This window comes from Leptonychotes weddellii, chromosome 10 (genome assembly GCF_054177405.1).
Source record: "Leptonychotes weddellii isolate Sample4059 chromosome 10, ASM5417740v2, whole genome shotgun sequence".
Lineage (NCBI taxonomy): Eukaryota > Metazoa > Chordata > Mammalia > Carnivora > Phocidae > Leptonychotes > Leptonychotes weddellii.
The window spans coordinates 25059452-25084523 of record NC_138378.1 but is presented as its reverse complement, the minus strand read 5'-3'; the positions used below and the strand labels follow the sequence as shown (position 1 = coordinate 25084523).

The 25072-nt window shown below is 49.2% G+C and overlaps 1 protein-coding gene and 1 long non-coding RNA gene across 8 annotated transcripts in view; one reads left to right on the top strand and one right to left on the bottom strand.

The window, feature by feature from the left end:
* DNMT3B (DNA methyltransferase 3 beta) overlaps window positions 1-18903 on the bottom strand; it is a 42352-nt gene extending 23449 nt beyond the window's left edge. For 2 of the 7 annotated variants that reach the window (XM_081833075.1, XM_031036326.2), the window contains exons 1-3: window positions 18683-18899; window positions 3142-3304; window positions 2115-2176 (exon numbers count right to left, since the gene is read on the bottom strand). In XM_081833075.1, coding sequence (XP_081689201.1) covers window positions 2115-2176; window positions 3142-3298 — 219 coding nt within the window. In that variant the 5' untranslated portion in view covers window positions 3299-3304; window positions 18683-18899. Of the gene's footprint in view, window positions 1-2114; window positions 2177-3141; window positions 3305-18682 lie in introns of all 7 variants that reach the window. The other 5 variants (XM_006740979.3, XM_031036327.2, XM_081833076.1 and 2 more) reach the window with 5 other exon arrangements.
* On the top strand, window positions 18023-23261 carry LOC115943525 (uncharacterized). The gene is made up of 3 exons (XR_004078094.2): window positions 18023-18293; window positions 20665-20859; window positions 20938-23261. It is a non-coding gene; the product is annotated as an uncharacterized LOC115943525 (long non-coding RNA).
* The last annotated feature ends 1811 nt before the right edge of the window (window positions 23262-25072 follow it).

Sequence of the window (25072 nt, the reverse complement as noted above, 5' to 3'; positions counted from 1 at the left end):
ACTGCCTTCAGCTCAGGTCATGATCCCAGGGTCCTGGGATCGAGTTCCGCATCGGGCTCCCTGCTCTGCGGGGAGCCTGCTTCTCCCTCTCCCACTCCCCCTGCTTGTGTTCCCTCTCTCGCTGTGTCTCTCTCTGTCAAATAAATAAATAAAATCTTTAAAAAAAAAAAAAAAAGAATCAAGATTCAATCATTTTGGCCCAAGTGACCTCAAAATATTTTCAACTACCACATTTTGCTCAACATACTTTACACAATGGCTTACCATGGGGATCACAAATTCAAGACGTGATTGAAAAATAAAATCCCAGGGGCACCTGGGTGGCTCAGTCATTAAGCGTCTGCCTCCGGCTCAGGTCATGATCCCAGCATCCTGGGATCAAGCCCCGAATCAGGCTCCCTGCTCCGCAGGAAGCCTGCTTCTCCCTCTCCCACTCCCCCTGCTTGTGTTCCCTCTCTTGCTGTCTCTCTCTCTGTAAATAAATAAAATCTTAAAAAAAAAAAAAAAGAAAGAAAGAAAAATAAAATCCCAGTGAAATCAGGAAGCCCAAGATAGGGTATGAATTCAATATATATCATCAAGACTCCCGTATGTACACCACAGGGAGATTCATTTGGCTATGCCCAGCAGGGAGAGCTGGTCATGTTGCACAACTGAGTGTCTGGGAGAAATCAAAGCTTCAAGAAAGATGCTTCTTGATACCATTACCCGGAAGAAACAGCACCAATTCTGTGTCAAGTCATGTAGAACCCCCAGTATGTGTCCCATGCCCCAGAGCAAAACGCAAAGAACTGGGCACATAAAGTGGAGCCCTAGTGAGCAGCCCCAAGCCCAGCTGTCGTGTTAAGAACTGGATTTTTCACTTGCCAATCTTGTGGCCTTGAGTGAGTCCATTCCTCTCTTTAAAACTCTAACAGTAATTCCCTTGTAGCACAACAGGGTGATAATGAGAATGAACGATGCATGCCTCGCCCAAGGCCAGGCTCAGAGGAAATGCTCAGTCAGGAGGTTCCATTCCTATTGCTGGTAATGGTCCATCAGAACTCAAACAGCTGTCCAGAGCACATGGTCCCAAATGTCCATACAGCTCTTACTCTAGCCATCTGGGTGCCCACGGGTTGCTCTCCAGCAGAACAGAAGCTGTGCAAATGTGAACTTTCATTTGTCCAGAACTTTGTGCCCCGTGCCTGACACTGGTTCTCCAAAAGAATAACCCAAGTGAAAAAACTCTACTATGATTAATAAGAACACAGAAGGCAGAAATGAGATCAGGAATAAAAAAAAAATTATGAAAAACCGTAACTTGGAAAAAAACTTATCAAGTAGAAACCTTGCAGCAGGTATTCAAAGATCTTGCAATGATTGTTTAAAATCCCCTGAAACAAGCCAGGCAAGTTCTTTCCATCTTGGAAAAAAAAATTTCCTTGAGGCCACATAACCCTGATATCAAAACCGGACAAAGATATATTCCGATAAAATCATACATCCATTTTATTCACGAACAGATGCTAAAGTAAATCAAATTCAAAACATACCACAACCAAGTTGGGCTCACTCCAGGATTAAAAAAGACAGTTTACTACATTAGAAATTTATCTATGTAACTGATCATCCACTGAGAAAAAGACAATTTCAAAAAATATGCTAAATAAGCATTTAGTGGGGCGTCTGGGTGGCTCAGTCATTAAGCCTCTGCCTTCGGCTCAGGTCATGATCCGAGGGTCCTGGGATCGAGTGCTGTATCAGGCTCCCTGCTCTGCGGGAAGCCTGCTTCTCCCTCTCCCACTCCCCCTGCTTATGTTCCCTCTCTCGTTATGTCTCTCTCTGTCAAATAAATAAAATCTTTAAAATAAATAAATAAATAAGCATTCAGTAAAAAACTTTGTAATTTAGTAAAATAAATGTTTATGATTTTAAGACTTGGCACATAACAACAAAAAATGCCATCATTCATGAGTTTGTTTGAAGCCCTCTCCGTGCTTAGCAGTGTTGAAATTCAGCATTCAACAAGTACTTATTGGGTACCAGTTTAGAGGAGGCCTCAAGTTCCCCATTTAATGAAAGCTCAAGGGAATTCCCCTGGAACCCTGAAAAAAGGACAGTAGAGCACATACCTGAGTATAACTTAGCAGACTGGAGACCTCCCTCTTGGACAGCCGTGAGCTTGATCTACGGCCTGGAATAAAGAACCAGAGTCTGTTTGGAGGAAGGGGCAGCCCTCTGGGCTGGGAAGCAGCCGTGTCATCCTTTGCTGACCTGCTGTCCCTGACGTCTCCTCTCTCTAAACCCATGGGCATCCTCAGGGTTTAACTCCTAGCCCCTCAGGATCTGTGGTCCTGTCAATGTATTCATAAGGCAACAGGGCAGAGCTGGGCACGTAACAGGATCAAAAACAATACTGAAGGTACTCATATGAGGGAAGGCATCAAATTCCTTCCAGAATTGTGGCCACCAAACTACAACTAATGAACAATCCAGTGCCTGCCGGATCAGCCACATTTCAAGTGCTCACATGTGGTTAATGGCTATTATAGTGAACAATGCAGAAAACAGAACACTTTCACCCTCACAGAAAGTTCTATTAGACAGCACAGCTCGAGAGGATTTCAACAGCAGGGTGGGATAATACAGGGTTATCCAAACCAGCTGGGTCAGAAAATCTCAGTGGGGAGGACCCCAGGTGATATGATCCAGAACTGCACAGGAGAGGGGTGGGGAAGGGAAGGATGGGAAAGGAAGCAGGCCTCAGACCCTCCCCACTTGAGTGTCTTCTTCCCACATAATCACAATGCCAGCTGCAAGGGGAGAGGGGTCCCACTGCAAAAGGGCCAAAGACCCCAGCCTATTCTGCAACCACACCCCATCATGGCTGGAAAAGGACAGATGTCATAACCTTGGGGTTAACTCCTCAGAATCCCAACTGAGGTGGGGGCAGTAGGGGGAGCAAGGGCCCGTGGGCAGGGATGAGAAATGAGCTGGGCTCTGCCTACATCCACTTCCCTTCCCCGAGAGGTATGGCAGAGCCTGTCAGAGACCAGACCCTCTCCCCACAACCTGCCTTGAGCCTGCTCCAAGGCTCATGTCCCAGCTGCTGCTGTCTGCAGTGCCTGTCCCACCCCTCCTCCCCACTGGCCCGGCCACCTCTGATCTCCGGGGTGCTGATAGCCTCCAGGATAGGGGGTGAGGGCGCATCCTTGGAGTCAGAAGACTGGTCGCTGCAGCCCCCATTAGTGATGATGGAGTCTTCCCTCCCGCTGGCGTCCTCCTCTCTGTTGAGTTGTCTGGTGTCTCCCTTCATTGTTTCCTGCAGGAGGGCCAGAATGGGTAGGGTAGCAGGGAAGCAAGGGCACAAGGGGGCAGCACACCCCGAACCTCCCGCCAATGGCTCTATGTCCTCAGGCCAACAGAGGCCCCTTCACATTCTCCGGGTGATACTCCTGCCCAAGGACCCCACCCAGGCTGCCCCCCATAGCCTGCCCCCCTCACCAAACTCGGAGGCTCAGGACTTGGTTCCATGTGGCCAGGCGGCCCGAAGGCTCAGATACCAGCACCCAGGACAGAGGAGGGGGCTGGGCTGTGGTCTGAGGCTTAGGCTGTTCTGTGCAATTAGCCGGCCACTTCAAACAATGCCATTTAGGACCCGCCTGCCCCGGCCTGCCTGCCGCCAGCCTTGGTCCCCTCTGCCCCTGGCCCCCTCTCCCTGCCCAGCCTCCGCAGGGCCTCAGGAAGCCAGTGCATTATTTTCCCTCCTGACCCCTTTGTTTGCTCTCTCCCTTCCCCTCAATCTCCAGGTCCTCTTCCCACCCGCCCCCTCCTCCCCCACAGAACAGCTTCTCTCCTCTCCATGGCAGCACAAGCCCCGCCCCACCCCAACCTCAGGGGCCCATTGGTCTGCTGGCCTGTCACTCACTCCCCTCCTCCCTCACCAGCTGGGGCTCAGAGTCCCAAGTTCCCAAGAAGGGAAAGGATGGAGGAGCACAGGCAAAGGACTGGGGCAGTTAACAAGGGGTATACTCCCCATCGGCTCCAGCCTCGCCCCACCTCTGGGCCTTTGTCTCCCCACTGCTGCCCCTCCTGGTAACTGCATCATCACCAGGCTAGTCAGCTGAGACCACCAGCGCAGGCCAGGTCTTCACTGATGGGTTCAAGGGCTCTGTGACCTCGACCTGGCCTGCAACATATGTTAGCTGCTAGAACCTGCACCTTTCTCTCATTTATTCCTCCTAATAATGTGATGGGCCCATTTTATAGAACAGGAAAACTGACACACAGACTGGGTTAGGCTCCAAGGTCAAAAATGACATCTAAGAGGTGAGGCCAAGGTAAAAATGGAGCCTAGGTACAGGGTGAGACCCCCAGACTCCCATCCCTTGGTTTTCCCCAAACTGCTGCAGAGCTTTTTGGCACCACACCCTATTGTTCTGGATCCTCTTGGAAAAAGCTTTCTCAGCCAAGGGTCGCTTATCAGCACTGAGCACTCCCAGCCCTACGCCCCATCTTGGGGACTCACCACACAGTACCAGATGACCCACGCTAGCCTCCCAGGGTACCTTCTAGAAGCATCAGTCAGGGTTATAGGGTTGCAGACTGCAGGGGATGTGGCACCACGTCCACCAGGAGGCGATGCGGGCTGTCTGAATTCTACTGCAGCGCCCCCAGGTGGATATGGGACATCACATGGGGTCCCAATTTTATCCTCTGCACCTGTCCCTCCCCCAGGCCTGGGTGCCGGGCTGCTAGACCTCTGCTACATTTCCCATAAGACCAGGGACCAGCGACTCTGGAATCACCTGGGAGATGGCTAAGAGCTACAAAATCTCAGGCATGGCCCTAGACCTACTAAGTCAAGACCAACATTTTCAAAAGATCCCTGGGTGATTATATGCAAGTTAAAACAGCACTGTTCTGGTTCTAAATGTATACTTATCCACAGCACAGTGTGGCATTTACCCCACGTGGCCCAGGATGTGCAGGCTCACACTTCCTGGTCTGTTTTCTCTCAATACATGTTAAGGAAGCTCACCAGCCCCAGGGGAAAAGAGGAATACTGGACCTAGCCCCATCAGCTGCTTCTCAGCCTCTTTCACTGCCAAGCCCTGACCCGGAAGAAAAAGCTGGCTGACCTATGGCCAGATCCCGTGAGGCCAAGCAGCCAAAATCCCAGGGAAACTGCTGGAGTGTGGTTCAAAATAATAATTAATTCCCAGTGTCTTGCCCCAGGGCCAAATCAGTGAACTAAGTAACCTGGGTGGCCTAACCCAGGGTGGGAGGCTGGGTCGCGGGTGCAAGAGACCAAGGGCCCACAGAAGCTTAGGGGAGGAATGGGCAGCCAGGGCTTCTACTCAGGAGCTGGTAGCAAGCAGGTCAGAGGCTGAAACTGAGGGCCATTACTTCCCACTCGTCCAGGGCCCAGGATTCCCTCAGACAGCCCTTAACTATGTCAGTCAGGAGCCTCCCTCTCCTAAACAGGCCCAGGTGGAGTTGCAGCCCAGAGTGGACAATGATTAACTACCTCAGGCCTTCCCCTAGGGCCTCAGCAGTGCCAACCTGACCGCCAGGCCATCAGACAGACACGGGGGCAGTGCACCTTCCAAAGTCAGATGTGGACATTCAGGAAAAAAATCTACCTCTAGGAACTAGACCCATGGGCACTGGGGGAAGGTTCAGGCAAGGAAACCAACCAACTCTAAGTGTCCTTGGCGACGTGGGCAGCAAAAATATCCCCTTTCGATTGCATAATTCGATCATGTGATTTCATACAAAATTCCTTCTCTGTAGTCTCCATCGTCCTGGGTTTGCATGGACAGTAACTTCCCTTGCCACCTTACTGCCACAACACACACCAGCATCTAGAACCCGTGCCCACTGAAAGATACCCCGTGCAGTTCCTCTTCCCCCTCTGACCACTCTACCCTGACTACATTCTAAGGCCCGCCTCCAGGCATGTGCTGCTGCCGCCCCCCTTCGCCTGGAAGCCCTCCCCATCCCTACCACATATCTGCTGGTTACTCAGACTTCAAAACCACATGGGTCAAGTCAGGAAGCCTTCTCTCAATACACTTCTGCTCCAAAAAGCATCATCTGGCCCTCCTCACATAGGTAAACATATCTTCTTGCCTAATAATACAGTAATTTTTTCAGTATTTACTACTATATATGCAACACTTCTGTGCTTCTCCTGTATTAACTCATTTAATCTTTAAATGTGGTACAAGGGCGCCTGGGTGGCTCAGTCATTAAGCCTCTGCCTTCCGATCAGGTCATGATCCCAGGGTCCTGGGATCGAGCCCCGCATTGGGCTCCCTTGCTCAGCGGGAGGCCTGCTTCTCCCTCTCCCGCTCCCCCTGCTTGTGTTCCTTCTCTCGCTTGGTCTCTCTGTCAAATAAATAAAATCTTTAAAAAAAAAAAAAAAAAGTGTGGTACATATGATCCCTGTTTTACAGATGCACAAATTGAGGCAGACAGATTAAGCAACATAATACACACTGGACCAATGTGGCTTGTTCAAATGTTCAAATCAAGTCCCGAAAACGTTAAGAACACACAAACTTAACTACATGCTCTTGGCAACAGGAAGAAACTAGCACCAGAAACTGGTGTGTGATGGTAGATAGAAATCACCCTCACCTCTTCCCACCACTTCCTGAATAATATGGCCCCCAAGACAAGCCAACTGCTTTATCTAGTGTGATCATTCCAGTGCTAGAGAATCAACGGGCTGGGTTACCTCCCTGAAAGAGGTGGAACCTTCCTGAGGGATTTTTCCGTGCTGGCTTAAGAACTGTGCCTTGCCACCCCACTGTTCTAACAGTTCCTGGGTCCCTACCCTAAGCTAAAGGCAGTACACAAACCACCCTTAACCCCCACCCGATCCTGAGGCAGGTCCTGTTATCAACCTGCTTTCCACAGGCTCAGATGAATTAATTAAGTCACCCAACAAGGTGGCAGCGCCAAGACTCATGCCTAGGCAGTCCAGGGCACGTGCCTTAACTGCTGTGCCTGAGACAAGGCAGTCGTGAATTCTAGTTTTAAGAACAATGCATCACCCATCCCAGGGGCTATAGGAACTTTGTGGCAGAGGGACATGATCCTCCAGCTGAGTGTTTACCTTCACAAGAGGTGATGGTTTAACCTCTTGATGCGGGGTGAACTCTGACCCTTTCCCAGAGGCTGGGGTCCGGCATGTGATTTAGGGCAGGGCAGCAATGTGGGGTGGGCTCACCCGCAAGGTTCTCCCTGCAAGGCACTGCCTCATTAGCGCAGGGTGCCTGTGTCCCAACTGAACCAGGTCAGACGTGTCCAAATGCAATGTGGCAGACAGAAGGATGGGTGGCACCCCCAATTAGACTCAGGGAGGAGGCCCAGGGACCTGCCCCCCCCAACCCAGCTATAAAGCTGAGAAGTGATGTCATTCATTTCCTCCAGGCTGGTACCAGCAGCAGACCTATTTCACAGCACCCTGTAAATGGTAATTGCGTTAATTAAATGCACAATACAGGAAGGGGGGATGTGGGCATGACGGGGAAGTGGGTGGAAGGGGGGGGCCACATGGGCATCCCTGCCCCACCCTGAGTCCCCCAGGGCTTAGAGATTTGGTGCAGTAAAAAAGGAGCTTGAAAGATATTCCCACCTACCCTATTTTAAAAAGTCCTTCTCCACAGCCTGTGGGAGGGAAATCTAGACTACTGAATCCTCCCCACCTTGACTGCTCAAGTCTTTCCCAGCTGTTCCCATTGTCCAAGATTCCAAAATAGTTGAGATGGAGCAATTACTGTGTACCTCATCCAAAGAGAGAGCTTACTCTTAGGATTCCCCCTTTCCCAGATGAGTAAAGTAAAGCTCAAGGAAGCAGATGGGCAGATTCCTTGCCCAGGCTTGCACAGCAACTAAGGGATGGAGATTTAGGCCTAACCCAGGAGCCAGACCTTAAAAGACATTTTAAAACTAATATGCTAAGTACAGTTATAAAAGTGAAGCCTGGGGACACCTCACCCAGGTGAGCAGAGAGAAAGGAGGGTACCCAGGCAGTGGAAACAGTTAAGTACAAAGGTAAGGGGGCTGGAAAGAGGCTGCCCCCCTGGCTGGTGGCAGGGAACAGGGTCCCAGAGTTCAGGGCCTTTGCCTGATCTTTAGGAATCTTTGCTGAATTCCAAAAATAGCCAGATTCACAGGCAAGCTGGAATGAAAAAGCCCTCAAGTCTTTCTAGAACCCCAGTCTTAGCGTTTGTGAAATCAAATGATCCCACCGTAATTCCCTGGGTGGTTCACGCTAGGGATCCCAAAGCGGAGGACACAACCCTGAGAAGCTGGAGCGTCCACACTTTCATGTGCCATCCTGCCAGATTTCCCAGGTCTGCCTCACAAAGGGACGCATCCCTTCATCATGGTGATTCAGAAGGAGTGTGGAGGATTGCTCAGTGCCTCTAGGCCATGGCTACATGCACCACTGTCGTTGTACAGTAAAAACTGGGTTTTGGTATATTGATCAGAATTATCAAAACAACTGATCCACGCAGGGGTCAAATTGGACAAGTATAAAAACCTAGCTGTTCCTTGCAGCATTGCTCCTATTAGCAATATACTAACAAAACACCTAGATGTTCCTCAGTGGACTGGAATTACCCTTTAGCTAATTCCCAGAAAAAGAAAAAACTGAGGTGCCTGGCTGGCTCAGCTCGCGGACTCGATCTCGGGGTTGTGAGTTTGAGCCCCACTTTGGGTGTAGATTCCTGAAAAATAAAATCTTAGAAGAAAAAAAAGAAAAGGAAAAACTAGGAATATACAGAAAGATCTGAAAAGACAGGGCAACTTAAACCAGAGCTTGGAGTCAAACTTTTTTGCCCTATAAACAAATGCACTCGGCCCCCTTCCCCTACAGTTCTTTGGGTAACTCTTGGAAGGGTGTGCAAATGTGCAGAGGAAACCATCGGTAACTCAGACAATGATGGGTGGGGCAGCACAAGGAGCTGAGGATTCTGAGAGCGGCCATATCCACCCCTGTGGCCATGTGTCCCTTAGAGCAAAGCTGGAGCCAAAGAGCCCTCTGCCCTCCCCTGGGCGGGGGCGGGGGGGGGCGTTAAGGGAAGAAAAGACCAATGTTCTGTAAAGCCACTGCCTGGGTGCTACCCCCCACAGTGGGCTACTCCTGTCGTTATATCCAATGCCTTAAATCTCAACTGTCTGCATACAGAGGCAGTGGGGACAGAGATTGAGCCTTTAAGGTGGCATACCAACAAATGCCAAGTGTCCATATGCTGTCACATAGGATTCTACTGCTAGCAATCAGCCCAGCCCAAAACTCTTACCAAGACCTATATGCAAGGATGGTCGCTGCTGTCCTGTTTATCATGGCAAAAGCTGCAAACACATGACTGCAAAGGCATCTGGCTAAATCCCATTCAGCCGTATGTGATGCTAGTTGAGACAGTGAACAAGGTACCAACTAGCAGATAGAGCCGTGTCAAGTGAAAAGTCTGTATAATAACACAATCTCAGTTGTTAATGTTAACATATGCATTAAGCCATGTTCCTCCAGCATTTTTTTTTTCAAACTGTAAAAAGTCACGTCTCTTGGGAGGGTAGCTTATGAGTTAACTACCATATGCCCTTGTTACGTTTACAGTCAGATGCTGCCCAAGAAACATTTCTTCCAGTGAAAATGGCCATTAGTCAATCTAAAGTTACTTGTAGGGGCGCCTGGGTGGCTGGCTCAGTCGGTTAGGTGTCTGCCTTTGGCTCAGGTCAGGATCCCAGGAGTCCTGGGATCAAGCCCTGAATCCGGCACCCTGCTCAAGGGGAGTCTGCTTCTACCTCTGCCCCTCACACTGCTCATACTCGCACTCTCGCTCTATCTCAAATAAATGAATAAAATCTTTAAAAAAAAATTTTTTTTTAATAAAAGTTACTTGTATATGGTAGGAGGTAGGCATCTCATTTTTCCCTTTAAGGAAAGCCAAACACTTGTAATGACGTGAATGTCCCAACTCCATTTCATTTTTTTTTTTTAAAGATTTTATTTATTTATTTGACAGAGACACAGCGAGAGAAGGAACACAAGCAGGGGGAGTGGGAGAGGGAGAAGCAGGCTTCCCACCGAGCAGGGAGCCCGACGTGGGGCTCGATCCCAGGACCCTGGGATCATGACCTGAGCTGAAGGCAGACGCTTAACGACTGAGCCACCCAGGCGCCCCCCAACTCCATTTCTTTTAAAAAGTTCCCCTATATACGTAGAATGTTTCTGGGCTCACTTTTCCTTTTGGTATTTAACCCTTGCCACCCCTTTTAATCATCACAGCTTTAGAATAAGCATCATATATGCTAGGGCAAGCCTGCCAACCTTACTGAAAAGTTTCGTCAACTTTCTCCTTATACGTCTCAAACATCCCTTAGTTTATACATTTTCTCATTTCTGTTTCCCTTTTCTAGGCCCAGATTTTTTCTAGGGAGTCTAACTCTGCATGCAAATAAATTTAGACAACATTCCTAGTTGATTCAACATGGAGAGGACTTACAGATCACCTCTACCATAATCAGAAAGTAAGTCCTGGTACATTATTTTTTAAAAGACAAAGGGTGGGGGGGTGCACCTGGCTGGCTCGGGCAAAAGAACATGTGGCTCTTGATCTCAGGGTCGTTGAGTTTGAGCCCCACATTGGGTGTACAGATTACTTAAATTAAAAAGAAAGACAAAATTTTCACAGTACAAAGAAAAACTAGGGGATAGCAAGTAGGAGAAATGGGTGAAGATGGTCAAAAGGTACAAACACCCAGTTATAAGTCAAGTCCTGGGGAGATAATGTAGTACAGCATGGTGACTAAAGTATTGATCATTTGGAAGTTGTAGACAGATCTTAAAAGTTCTCATCACAAGAAATTAACTATGTGAGATTTATAAAATAAAGGAATTGTGCACTGAAATTAGCTTTTCAAAAAAGCCCATTATCTCACATAAGCCGCTTTATAAAAAAAAAAACAAAAAACTAGCTGTAAGTACCTGGTATGGGTTTTGGGTCTGCCCATCTCAACACGATGATGAATGAAGCAGGCCTGTAGACAAAGTAGTAGACACAAGCAGGTCCTCTAGAGGGTCTTAACCCAACCCATCTGTGCATCCTGCCACTTCTGTGGGTCCAAGCCAGGTGGGGACAAATTTCTCAAATTTAACAGCACTTCAATCCACATTCTACTCCTTGCTTAGCTGTGTGGCCATAGATAATGGTGACAATCATATTTAATACTGAGCAATCACTCTGTACTCTGCTTACAGCTTAACACGTAACATCCTAGAACAGATCCGGACACTGGGGAAGGCCAGTCTTTTTTTTTTTTTTTTTTTAAAGATTTTATTTATTTATTCATTAGAGACAGAGAGAGAGAGGCAGAGGGAGAAGCAGGCTCCCAAGGAGCAGGGAGCCCGATGCGGGACTCGATCCCAGGACCCTGAGATCATGACCTGAGCCGAAGGCAGACGCTTAACCATCTGAGCCACCCAGGCGCCCAAGGCCAGTCTTAACCTATGCATCAGATAAGAGTCCTGCGATGCTTCAGGAGCCATGCTCAGCACTGAGAATCACAGGCAAAGGCCAGACAGCCCGTGCTCATGGAGCTTCCAGCTGGCTTAGGAGGATAGGGAAAAGGCTAGGTGATAGATGAAACAAGGTTGGTTCACCCCAAAAGCTACACTGCTCTTTCTTCCACTATAGAGACCCTTTTGCCAAAAGCTCAACAGGACAAGATTTTGCCCATACCTCTGTACACACTTGCTCAGAATTTTCCAAGTCCTATCCTCCAGCTGTTGCGCACACAACCCAGAAAATCTCTGCCACGGCACCTGCCCGTTCAGGCATTTAGCCTAGTTAACACTCCAGTTCTCACCACAGCCCGGGTAAGCGGCTTCCTTCTGCTGCTCACCCTTCAATGTCTCCTCCAGCTTCCAGACCACAGGACTCAGGCAGACCAATGCCTTAGTCAAGCCATAGAGGCCATCACTCCTCCAGCCAGACTGAAACATAGGATACCTGCTTGAGCCTGAGAACTCTCCAGTACCCCTTCCCTGCAGCCAGGCCTCCACCTCTCAGGCAGGGCACTGGAAGATCCCTCTGCTCTAGGGAAGGCGACAGACCCAACAACAGAGAACATCCTTCACATTTTGGGAGACCCAAAGCTAAGTGCAAATCACTGCCCCACAAAGCAATGCTCCAGTTTAACTCTCAATTTTGGTCCTTCTTAATTATAAGATCAAGCTCAAAATTTAAATATTAAAAATGAAAACAGTAAAAAAATACTCAGAAACACTGGACGGAAAACTAAACACCAGAATTAGTATCTTCAGGAAGATAAAAGATGTATCCAAAAAAACAAGATGAGGACACCACTGCAAATGGAATTTCTGGGACAAGGGCTCTCAAAACCTAGAAGACCAAAAACATGGCACCTGTAGTCAGCTGAGCATCCAACTCTTGATTTTGGCTCAGGTCATGATCTCAGGGTCCTGGGATTGGGACCTGCATCAGGTTTCATGCTCCAGGGGGAGTCTGCTTGAGGATTTGCTCTCTCCCTCTGCCCCTCCCCTTGTTCATGCGTGCTCTGTCTAAAATAATGTTTTAAAGATTTTATTTATTTATTTGGGAGAGTGTATGTGGGGGGATGAGTGGGGGGTAGGGTCAGAGGGAGAGAGCAGGCTCCCCGCTGAGCAGAGAATGGTCAGAAGAAAGAACAGAAGAATGGCCAGAGAAAATTCCACCAGCCAGGAGCTCAACATCTGACTAATAAGAGCTATAGAATGAGAGGACGGGGTGCCTGGGTGGTGCAGTCAGATGCTGACTGTTTCAGCTCAGGTCCTGATCTCAAGGTGCTGCAATTGAGCCCCACCTAGGGCACCACACTCGGCAGGGAGTCTGCTTGAAGATTCTCTCCCTCTGTCCCTCTCCCCCACTGGTGCACACACACACTCTCCCTCTCAATAAATAAAATCTTAAAAAAAAAAGAAAAGAGGGGCGCCTGGGTGGCTCAGTCATTGGGCATCTGCCTTCGGCTGGGGTCGTGATCCCAGAGTCCTGGGATCGAGCCCCGCATTGGGCTCCCTGCTCAGCAGGGAGCCTGCTTCTCCCTCTCCCACTCCCCCTACTTGTGTTCCCTCTCTCGCTGTGTCTCTCCCTGTCAAATAAATAAATAAATAATCTTAAAAAAAAAAAAAAAGAAAAAGAAATGTATTCTCTCAACCTCACCAGGCCCAACCATGTCAGGCCTCCTCCCGCTGGACCTCCTCCCACACCCGCTCAGCATCAACCTGTCCTCTAATGGAAATGTATTGGTTAAGAACCTTGAGCCGCAGACAACTCTCTCTCGCCCATCTATTCTGTCAGTTTTGGAAATCCATTTATTTCCTGCTAGTCTTTCAATGGCTACCACTCTCCCACAAATTTCAAAGACTATAAAAGACAATTTTCGGGGTGCCTGGGTGGCTCAGTCGAGTAAGGGTCTGACTTCAGCTCAGGTCATGATCTCAGGGTCCTGGATCAAGCCCCAGAGTCAGGATCTGCAGTCAGAGAGGAGTCTGCTTGACCCTCTCCGTATGCCCCTCCCCCCCCCACTTGTGCTCCCTCTGTCCCTAATAAAACCTTTTTAAGTCAAAAATAGGGGCGCCTGGGTGGCTCAGTCGGTTAAGTCTGCCTTCGGCTCAGGTTGTGATCTCAGGGTCTTGGGACTGAGCCCCATGTCGGGCTCCCTGCTTGACGGAGAGCCTGCTTCTCCCTCTCCCTCTGCCTCTGCCTCTGCCTCTGCTTACCTGTGCTCTCTGTCAAAATAAATAAAATCTTTTAATAAATAAATACATTTAAAAAAAAAGACAACTTCCTGGAAAATTAGAGTTTGATCCTGAGACACAAAACTAAAGCAGAGAGAGAGAGAAGGCAGAGGACAGGCAGGGGTTTGCAGTAAGGCAGAGCCCATAGATCGCAAGGTTTTAATGAATGAAAATCTCTGCGGGGGAAGTGAGAGGCAACTTTGATCAGGCAAGCTGGTAAAAAAAAAAAACAATAGCAGAAGCCAATGGTGGCAGATTCCAGAGAATCTTTTCCCACTGCCCTCCAACACTGTCCTCCAGCTGCGTGGGAAGGCAGCCCCAATGGTGACCATAGTGCTAAGGACCTCACCAATTGAGCCACCTTTCCTTGCCACTGTCCTCTCCTTGCGTTCCAGTCCCTTCTTTTAGAAAGGCCTCCTGGTCCTGTCTACATGGAAATGGAGAGGCCCCAAAATGAAAACAAAACATTGATTACTTTCGGACTATGAAATTACAGGTGATGACTAGTTTCTTCTTGGCATCGGAGGATGGTAAATTTGATTTTCACTTGCCTCAAATATTTCTTTAATGTCATTTTTTTAAATATTTCAATTCCCTACACAAAGCAGGCCCTCCTCATTCTTTGCTTATTCCCTGGAAAAAACTCAGGAATGCTCACTGGGATATTTCCCTCAGGAAGTAAATAATAACCACTTGCCAATATTTGAGTGTTTACTACATAACATGCAGTATTTTTTATTTTTTAGTAATCTCTACACCCAATATAGGCCTTGAACTCACAACAGGAGATCAAGAGTCACATGTTCTTCCGACTAAGCCAGCCAGGGGCCCCCGTAACATGCAACATTTACTGAATTTTTTAATCTAGAGCAACTCAACGGACTTAAACATCCCCTGCAACTGGCCAACCACTGTTGGCCAATTTACAGATGGAGCAACTGAGGATCAAGCCAGCGACTTATAAATGGAGTATATACATGAATCCAGACTTGATTCTAATCCCCAAACCCCCTTGTTGACTCAGACAGATAATATAACCCAGGGGATAACAGGTTTTTGTAATACAGCTGACAATACGGGTTTGAACTACATGTGTCTTATATATTGATTTTTTTCAGCAAATAATTGAAAACTTTGGAGACTTCCAATAATTTGAAAAAACTCAGATGAACTGCAAAGACTAAAAATACTAAAAAAATTAAGTTAGGTATTATTCTTAGAATTATAGAATACATGTAACATGAAAAATATGTGTTAACAGACTTATCAGTAGTGTTTCTGGTCAACAGTAGGCTATTCAACTTGGGGGGAGTTAAGTTAAACTGGATTTTCAAGTGCAGGGGGCAGGAAGGCAGTGTCCCTAACCCCTGCGTTGTTAAAAGGGTCAACTGTACTTAGGTTAGGGACCCCCCTTTATTTTGTGAATGAACAACTAAAATAAAAGGATCTGGATTCCATTTAGTCCTGATGATATAACTACACCGGGTAGATGTGGACTTTTACCCACTTCACAGATTGGAACAAGGATCTCCAGAAATGTGATCCATGTGCAGGCTTGCTCTGCATTCACCAGGCCACTTCCTCCAGCCACGGCCAGATACAGGAGCACCTGCAGTGGGCTGTTCTCTTCTGGAGGGAGGCACTGCCCCGGGATGGCGGCAAATGTGCAGTGTTCTGAAAAGCACTAACCACCAAGGTGCGGAAGCAAGCGGGCTGCATAGCACCTTGGTCCCATCAGCTACAAGAGGAAGAGATCAGCCCCCACCAAGAAGGGAGACAAATCTGCCCATCACTTTACAAAGAAAAGGATGGTCTGCTAATGAAACGAGGAATTCTGCACTTCTCTGGTCCACCAAGAAACTGAAAAATCAACCCGAGTTCACAATTAAAAAAAAAAAAACAACACATGGGGCACCAGGGTGGCTCAGTCGTTAAGCGTCTGCCTTCAGCTCAGGTCATGGTCCCAGGGTCCTGGGACTGATCCCTGCGTTGGGCTCCCTGTTCGGCAGGAAGCCTCCTTCTCCCTCCCACTCCCCCTGCTTGTGTTTCTGCTCTGGCTGTCTCTCTCTGCAAATAAATAAAATCTCAAAAAACAAAAACAAACATCTCACTAACACAAGAATGATTCTGGCCAGAGGCCCTGTACCTACCAAGGGCTGGATGATGTGGGGGGGGCCTGCGGGTATTTGTCATGGTATAGGACCCAGGACCCAGGAGGAGTTTATTTCTGATGAAATTGGAAAAGGTGTCTGAGCCTGAAGCCTGGACAGCTGGCATGAGAGCTGGTCTGAGAAAAAAGGAATCCTCTTTTTTTTTTTTTTTTTTAAGATTTTATTTATTCATTTGTCAGAGAAAGAGCACAAGCAGGAGGAGAAATAGGCAGAGGGAGAAGCAGGCTCCCTGCTGAGCGGGGAGCCTGATGTGGGACTTGATACCAGAACCCTGGGATCATGACCTGAGCAGAAAGCAGACGCTTAACCGACTGAGCCGCCCAGGCGTCCCAGACAAAAGGAATCCTAAGGTAAGTTTTCCTGAAAGGAGAACTTGCCCACACTCCAAATTGGAAGCAGGTCCCCAGGGCTGCAATAATGAGGGGTGACAGGCACCATTTGGTGGCAGGCCCCACGTGGCTGGAGGAAGGAAAGGAAGGGAAGCAGCCTCCCCCACTCCCCACCTCCCACCTCCCTTGCTCCTCCCTTTCACCCCCTGCAGCTCCCAGATACTCTCCCTCCCCTTCTAGCCTTTGAAGGGGGGTGGCTAGGACTATGGCTTTAAGGGGCAGGATGCAGCCAGCCCCAACCCCTTTGTCTGGGCCCTCTCCACCCCAACAGGGTAAGGTAAAGGACCTCACTTAGCTCTGCAATTACGCCTCCAAGGTAGGCCTCAAGCTTTTGGTGGGGGGGTAAAATGGCCCCAACCCCTAAAAGAAAACCCGGGCTCCTTTCAAAAGGGAACAAAGGCGTTCCTTCCTGCCAACTCCCAAATTGAGGACAATGATTTGGAAAAGCTTTCATAGCTGAGAGGAATAGAGTACCTAGGAGGAAGGCAGGATAGGCGGGGCCAGCAGAGGTCCCTCCCTTCAACTCCTGTTCTCATTAATCGTTACCCTAAAAATAGGGGCGATCGGTTAACTAATACAGATGTCATCATTCATCACATGCTATATACCAAGCACTACCCCATCAAGCCCTTACCAAACCCAGTGTGGTAGGGGCTATTTACACCCATCAGACACCTAAGGAATATGGAGGGTTAGAGGTTAAATCGTGAATAAAACTGATTTCATTCTTATCCAACCTGGAGTTATTAGTAAGATTGTTCCTATTTCGCAGACGTAGTAACTGTAACCACAGAGGGAAATGGACTTGGTGGGACAAATTTAAATACATGCAAAGACCTATGCATGTCCTTAAAGAGGGCAGCCAGCTCACCTCACAAGAATGCTAACAGTGGCAGACTTTCTTTGAAAGGTTACTGTATACCAGCCCTATCATCATTTCCACCCTGGAAAAATCATGGCAACCTTAAAACCCATTGGGGTGTGGGGGGTGGCCTCAAGAAGCCACAGCAGGTGTTGGAGAGGAGGGCAGGGGTAGCTCTGTGTCCTGGGCCCTCCACCTGAGGGCACCAGAAGGGATATCCCTCCCCAGCAAAATTACCACCAGTCCAAACCCACAGCACCCACAAATCAGGAGGCGGTTCAAAACTCGTAGCGTCCTTAACGGTCTTTACTTCATGCACCCTCTCATCTTGGGGGGGGGGGGGCGGGGGGAGATGAGGAAGCACAAGGGCTCAGTCTCTCAGGCCAGGGGATAAGGGGGAAAGGCAAGCTGGAGGTCGAAGCACAGTCCTGGGGCTGAGTCCAGACGGCTGCCCTTCTTTGCCACAGGTGAGTGAATCCAGCAGGAAAGCCTGGGCCCAAGAACGGTTCCCTGCTGCTAACTTGCTAAGTTCACCCCACAGTCTCTCTTGGCTTCCACTTTTTCTCCTGCGAAGTGGGACTCATCACCTACCCTCCGACAATCAGAAGGATGCTGTTCTTCTGGGAGGTGGTGCTACAGCTTTTGAGACCTCAGTTTGCGGAGTGTGGGAAGTGGGACCAGCTTCATCCCGGAAGGGGAAAAATGGAAAGTGAGCCCCCAGGGCAGGCAGTGTGACCGGGGCAGGGCGGCGCCACCCCGACCCGGCTCCTCCCCCGCCAGGTGTGTACAGGGAGAGGGCAGCCCTTCCCGAGGGCGTCCCCGAAGCCCCGCGATGCCTCGCCGGGGTGGCTCATCTAGGGAGGACCCCGAAAGACCACCCCTCTGGCGCACACCCTGGCCCACCTGCTCGCCCGCACATCCACTAGTTACCTTCTATCCCTGGGAGGGGAGAAAACGGCCCCTTAGCCTGAAACCCACAGGTCTAAGTCATGAAGGACGGACGCCCACCTTCCTGGCTGAATTCCTTCCCCCGCCTATAAGGAGGCTCGCTCTGAAGCCGAGGGCAGGTAAGGACACCCCCTCCCAATGACCGAAGTTCTTCCTCCCCTCCTCTCCGGAGGGACACGTCCTCCCCTCGACTCTAGACCGCAAGGCCACCCCGTCTCCCTCCCTGGGGACGAACTTCTCTCCCTCGGGGTCTTGGGAATACAGCATGACTATCCCACTCGTATCCCTTCAAATCCCATGTCCTTTCCCCCCTTTTTCCTTCTTGCCACAGGTGGTCCACCCCTCTTCCCCTACCATGCCGGGTCTCCAGCCGGATGGGAGCCGCCTCCCCCGGACGTCCCAGGAAGAGGGTCCCTCCTGGCAGTCCCGGGACCCCTCCGCTGTCCCCTCCCCCACCAGGCCCGGACCCCCGGACTGACGAGCCTCCCCGGGGCCACGGGGCGCTCACCTGCCGAGAACCTGGCTCGGGCGCCGCTCTGCGGGCGAGCCGCGGGTCGGGACAGGCTGGCGGGAGGCCGGCGGGCGGCCGCGCAGGGCGCTCGGCTCGCGAATCTCCGGCGCCGATCGCCGAACTACGTTTACTTGGGCCACTTAACCCCCGCGCTGCCGGCCTGGCGCGGCGGCCGCCCGCTCGCCGGCCTGCCAGTGGGCCGGTTGCGTCCGTCGGGGGGCGCTCGGAGCGTCCACGCGGGCTGCGGCCGCGGGGCTGGGGGGCGGCTGCTGCGCCGAGGCAGCTCAGGCCTGACCGGGCTGCGAGAGTGGGTGGGGAGGGGGCGGTGCCGAGGCCCCTTGTAACCCCGGCCTGGCGCTCGCCCCGCCCCCGCCCGGGGGCGCCCCCGCCGCAGCCACTCAGAGCCGGCCCCGGGCGCGGGGGGTGGGGGGGGAAACGGGGGGTGGGGACGAGGGAAATTTGAAATCACTTCGGAGCCTCCCCTCCGCCCCTCCTCCACAGGCGCCGCCTCCTGTCCCCCCTCCGCCTGTTAAATCACCCATCGGGCTAACAGACCCTAATGGGGCCCTAGCCGACATCACCCCCCAAACACACACACACACACACACACACACACACACACACACACACACTGGGACTCAGCGGGGGCCCCCTTTCCCCGCCCCCCACCCTGAGCAGGATGCGCGGCCCAGAGAGGGACGTGCCCCCACTGGAGTCACACAGCGGCGGAGTCTCCCCTCTACCCCCACCTCCAGCCGCAATGCCACCTGGGCGCTGCCGTGCCTCAGCCAGTCAGTCACCCCCTCTGGACCCTCGGACAGGTCCTTCCTTCCTCCCACCCTGCTGGGCCTTTGTCAGCCATCTTGAGGGGAAGGGAGAGGAGAGCAGACAGGGAAGGCGGCCGGGTCCTTTGCCGCCTGGGTTCTCAGGTCCAGCCGGCCTCACAAGCAGAAGAAGCCCCACTCTTAGGTCTCAAGTGCCTCTGCCCTTAAAGGGTGTTGAACTATTGGAAAACAGTACTTCCTAATATTTATTGTACCTGGTATTTATATCCATATATTGTTTATCTGTTTATTGTGTGTTTCTCCACACATTAGACTGCGAGGTCAGGGTCTCCGTGTATCTTAGCACACAGGAGATGCCTAATAAATATGTGTTGAATGAAAGAATGAAAGAAAAATGAATGACGACAGGATGGCCTACAGGCCCTATAGGAGCTGGCTCCTGCCTGCCTTTCCAGGCATCTCCTATCCTCCCCCTGCCCCACTTCACTCAACCTTCTCACCTCTTGGCTGTTCCTCAAACACATCAAGCATGTTCCTGGACATTCCTTGTCCAGAGGACTCTGCATGGCCAGTCTCTCACCTTTCTGTTCTCTCCCCAAAAGGTCATCTTCTAGAGATGCTTTTCCTGACCACCCCACCTAACAGCCTCCCCACTCCATCCCTCCTATCTGATGTCATTCCCTTTGTAGCTCTCAGAGCTATTTCAAATTTTTTTAGGATTTTATTTATTTATTTGAGAGAGAGCGAGCATGGGAGGGGGCAGAGGGAGAGGCAGGGGGAGGGGCAGAGGAAGAGGGAGAAGGAGACTCCCTGCTGAGCAGGGAGCCAGATTTGGGGCTCCATCCCAGGACCCCTAGAGATCATGACCTGAGCCACCCAAGCACCCCATGCAGAGCTATTTCAAATTGTTTTGGATATTTCCTTGTTTACATCTTTTTTTTTTTAAAGATTTTATTTATTTATTTATTTATTTATTTATTTATTTATTAGAGAGTGAGCGGGAGAGAAACAGCATGAGAGGGGAGAGGGTCAGAGGGAGAAGCAGGCTCCCTGCTGAGCCGGGAGCCCGATGTGGGACTCGATCCCAGGATCCTGGGATCATGACCTGAGCTGAAGGCAGTTGCTTAACCAACTGAGCCACCCAGGCGCCCCCTTGTTTACATCTTTCTTTTTCTTGTTTTTTTCTTGTTACAGACACACACTATAAACCATACTCCATGAGGGCAGAAACCACATCTGTCTGTCTAGGTCCAAGCTGTATTTCCAGTCCCACAGGAGGAGTTCAACACAAGTTTGTTGAATGAATGAATGAAAGAACACAGGTTTCCTGCCTCCGGGGCTCCAGCTCTCTGAGTAAAAGCACAGCTTTCTCCCTTCATCTCCTACCAGGTATTTGCAAATAACTAAATGGCAAATTCTCTGGCAGCTGCAAACATTTCCAAACCTATTGGATCTTGTCCTACCTAGGAACCTGGATGGAGGTTAAGGAAATGTGAAAGTGAGATGGGGGAGCCTCCTGTGAATGAGCAGGAGGAACTTCTTGGCCACTGGCACAAACATCCAAAATTGGGTTCCAGTCCGTGTAGGAAGAAGGGGATCCCCCCAGAGGACCTGTGGCTTGTCCCCACCATCTGAGGTATGCCTTTAGGGGAAAGAAATATATAAGCTGGTGGGCTTGTGGGGAGGGCTGCTGGGCCTGATCCCTAAGCCAAGACCTGCCACGTGGCAAAAGATGTACCACCGAGAACACCTAGGAGGCCTAGTTTAGATGCCAAAGGGTTGGGTTTCTGGGGACAAGGCAGACATTTCTGGGAAGAGCAGACCACCTAATTTCAGGAAGAAAAAAGGAGAGGGTCTCAATGAGCAAGTGTTCTGAGTCCTATCATTTGGAAAGGAGGGTGAATGCCAGGAGAACGGGTGGAAGAAAAATGGCATGATGTCTCCCTAAGACACAGAACTTTATAGTTTGCAAAGTTCATTCGTTATATTCACCACCTCATTTGAGCCTCAGAGCCGCTCCACGAGGAGTCAGGGCAAGGAGAATCAGGGCGCCTTTTCAGATGAGGGGACTGAGGCCCAGAGAAGAGAGGGACTTGTGCAAAGTGAGTCAGCCAGACAGCCTGACCTTGACTGAGCACCTGCTATGTAGCAGGCAGCTGGCTAGGAATTCAGACAGGAAAGCCCATAGCTTACTTGTTGGGTAGGGAGTGTCAGAAAATGAACATAAATAAGCAAATAAGAGACTATCCGGTGTGGATCAATCTGGGAAGAAGATAAAATGGAGACAGGATTGATGCAGCCAGGACAAGACCTAGGTCAGGATTCAGCTTGTGGATGGCATGTGGTAGGGAAAGCCAGGACACCAGTGTAGCCAGAGCAGAGGGAGTGAGGAGGGGAGAAATAATAGGGGGCCAGGTCTTGTGGGACCAATAAGCCATGGCAGGGATTTTGAATGTCACCATTTAAGCCGTGATCTGACTTAGATGTTTAAAGCAGATCCAAGTGGGGAGGTGGATGGGGAGGAGACCTGATCTGGAAAACTGAGGTTCGTAGCCTGGATCATGGTGGGAGCAGAGGAGGTGGAGAAAAGTGACTGAATTTGGGATAGATTGTGGAGATTGGGCCAAGTAGTGCTGATGGCCCCAGGGGGAAAGGGAGGGATGGCATCAAGGATGGCCCCTAGAATTTTAGCCTAAGCATCTGGGTGAAGGGCAGTGCATTTACCTAAATGAGGAAGGTTTACATAATGTGGATTTGGAGGGGAGCTCAGCAGGTCTGCCATGGCCACGTGAATATGGATTCACACTGTGACCTGGGCTGGTACCCATGTCCCCTGACTCTGTCCAATGCTCCTTTCACTGTCTAGGTGGAAGGGCATGCCATATATATCTCCCACACCACACCCCCTCCTCCAGCACTCATTCTCAGAGGGGCGGACCCCATGTCCTACAAGGGGGATTTTTCATCAGACATGGTGGTTTGAATTCTGCCTCTAAGGTTGCATGAATCTGATAAATCACCTGGTCTCTTTGAGCCTCAGTTTCCTCAGCCAAAGAGAGAGAATACTTCATTGCCACTGGGACCAATGAATGAACCATTAAATGAAAACATTGGTGCTGGATTACCCAGTTGGGCAGACAAGGCTCCAGCCCCCAAAGAAAAATTTTTATGAAAGATTTTGCCTTTTCCCCCCCATACTCCCCAAGATTTTGCTTTTTGATGTTTAAAAAAACCATATAGGGGTGCCTGGATGGCTCAGTCCTTAAGCCTCTGCCTTCGGCTTAAGTCACGATCCCAGGACCCTGGGATCGAGCCCCGCATCGGGCTCCCTGCTCAGTAGGAAGCCTGCTTCTCCCTCCCCTGCTCCCCCTGCTTGTGTTCCTGCTCTCGCTGTCTCTCTCTCTCTGTCAAATAAGTAAATAAATCTGAAAAATAAATAAATAATAAAAAATTTTAAAAACCATATAGTTAGGGAGTCTATCTGGCTCAGTCGGTGGAGAGTGCAACTCTTGTTCTTGGGGTCTTGAGTTCAAGCCCCACGTTGATGGGCCTAGAGATTACTTAATAAAAATAAAAAATAAATAAAATTCATATAGCTTACTACACACATAGACATACACACAGGCAGTGGAGAACACGGAAGGGTAGAAAGAGAATCTATGTTTCCAGATCGATTTCTGGTCTTCCCATGTTGGACACCAGTGCAACGGTGTTTCTTTCTTTTTTTTTTTTTTTTAAAGATTTTATTTATTTATTTGAGAGAGAGAGAATGAGAGACAGAGAGCAGGAGAGGGAGGAGGGTCAGAGGGAGAAGCAGACTCCCTGCTGAGCAGGGAGCCCGATGCGGGACTCGATCCCGGGACGCCAGGATCATGACCTGAGCTGAAGGCAGTCGCTCAACCAACTGAGCCACCCAGGCGCCCCTGCAACGGTGTTTCTTTAAAAATTTATTTTAGGGGCACCTGGGTGGCTCAGTCAGTTAAGCGTCTGCCTTCAGCCCAGGTCATGATCCCAGGGTCCTGGGATCCAGTCTGCGTTGGGCTCCCTGCTCCGCGGGAAGCCTGCTTCTCCCTCTCCCGCTCCCCCTGCTTGTAGTCTCTCTCTCACTATCTCTCTGTCAAATAAATAAAAAAATCTTTTAAAAAAAATTTATTTTAGCAGGGGCGCCTGTCTGGCTCAGTCAGTGGAGCGGTGGACTCCTGATCTCCAGGTTGTGAGTTCGAGCCCCACATTGGGTATAGAGATTATTTAAAAATAAAAGCCATAGTAATAATAATAAAATAAAAACAAAATATTTAAAATAAACAGTAAGTAAAAAAAAATTATCATAACAGATCACAATCATTATACTCATGATGGTATGGTAATCAATGTTTATTAAGAAGACAACAAAAATTCTGTGATTAAAGGTCATTTGTTTCGTCATCTAAAAAAAAAAAACATAGATAAGGGAATGTCCTTGCTCTTAGGAAATAAACACTATAAAGTATTTAGAGGTAAAGGGGCACACTGGCACCAATTTGCCCTTAAATGGTTCAGAAACAAACAATATGCATATGTATGGGAGAGGGAGAATGTAAAGCAAATGGAAGAAAATGTAAACAAAAGGAAAATCTGGTTAAAAAGACATTCATTCATGAGTTCCTACTACTACTCCTACAACTCTTCTATAAATTAAATGAGGGATTATATCAAATAAAAAGATGCCCCCTGAAAATTAATGTTAAAAAAATAAACCACACAGGTGTACCTGGGGGGCTTAGTCGGTAGAGCACGCACCTCTTAATTTCAGGGTTGTGACTTCGAGCCCCACATTGGGCATGGACATGGAGCCTACTTAAAATAAAATTTTAGGTGCACCTGGGTGGCTCAGTTGGTTAAGTGTCCGACTTTTGATTTTAGCTCAGGTCTTCATCTCAGGGTCCTGAGTTCAAGCCCCGCATTGCGCTCCATTAATTAGTTAATTAATTAAAATACTAAAAAAACAAGGGCCGCCTGGCTCAGTAGAGCATGTGACTCTTGATGTCGGAGTTGTAAGTTCGAGTCCGGTATTGGATGTAGAGATTACTTAAAAATAAAACCTTGAAAAAAAATTTTTTAAACAAAAAACAAAAACCCCACACATATGGGGTGCCATGCTGGCTAAATCAGAAGAGCATGCGACTCTTGATTTCGGGGTCATGAGTTCAAGCTCCATGTAGGGTGTAGAGATTACTTAATTTTTAAAAAAAGCACACATAAATATATATATATCCTTCATGCCTTTGTGCTAATCAACACATTGATGGACTTACACCCATGTCATGGTTAAATATTATATTTGTGTTGAATTCTACCACCATTTTTTCAGCTCTCACAGCAGCTACAGGTTTTAACAACATGCAAAATGCTAAGCACTGTGCTTGTTGCATAATAGGTACCTCAGATGCGGTAGGTATTTTTATGAACAGGTGACTTCATCTCTCTGTCTCGATTTCATCATCCATAAAATGGAGGTAATAAGAATCCTTACTTCGTAGAATTGTTGTGAGAATCATATGAGTTAATACATATCGGGCTTTTTGAACCATAACAACCATAAAGGTGCTTGTTAAATTAAAAA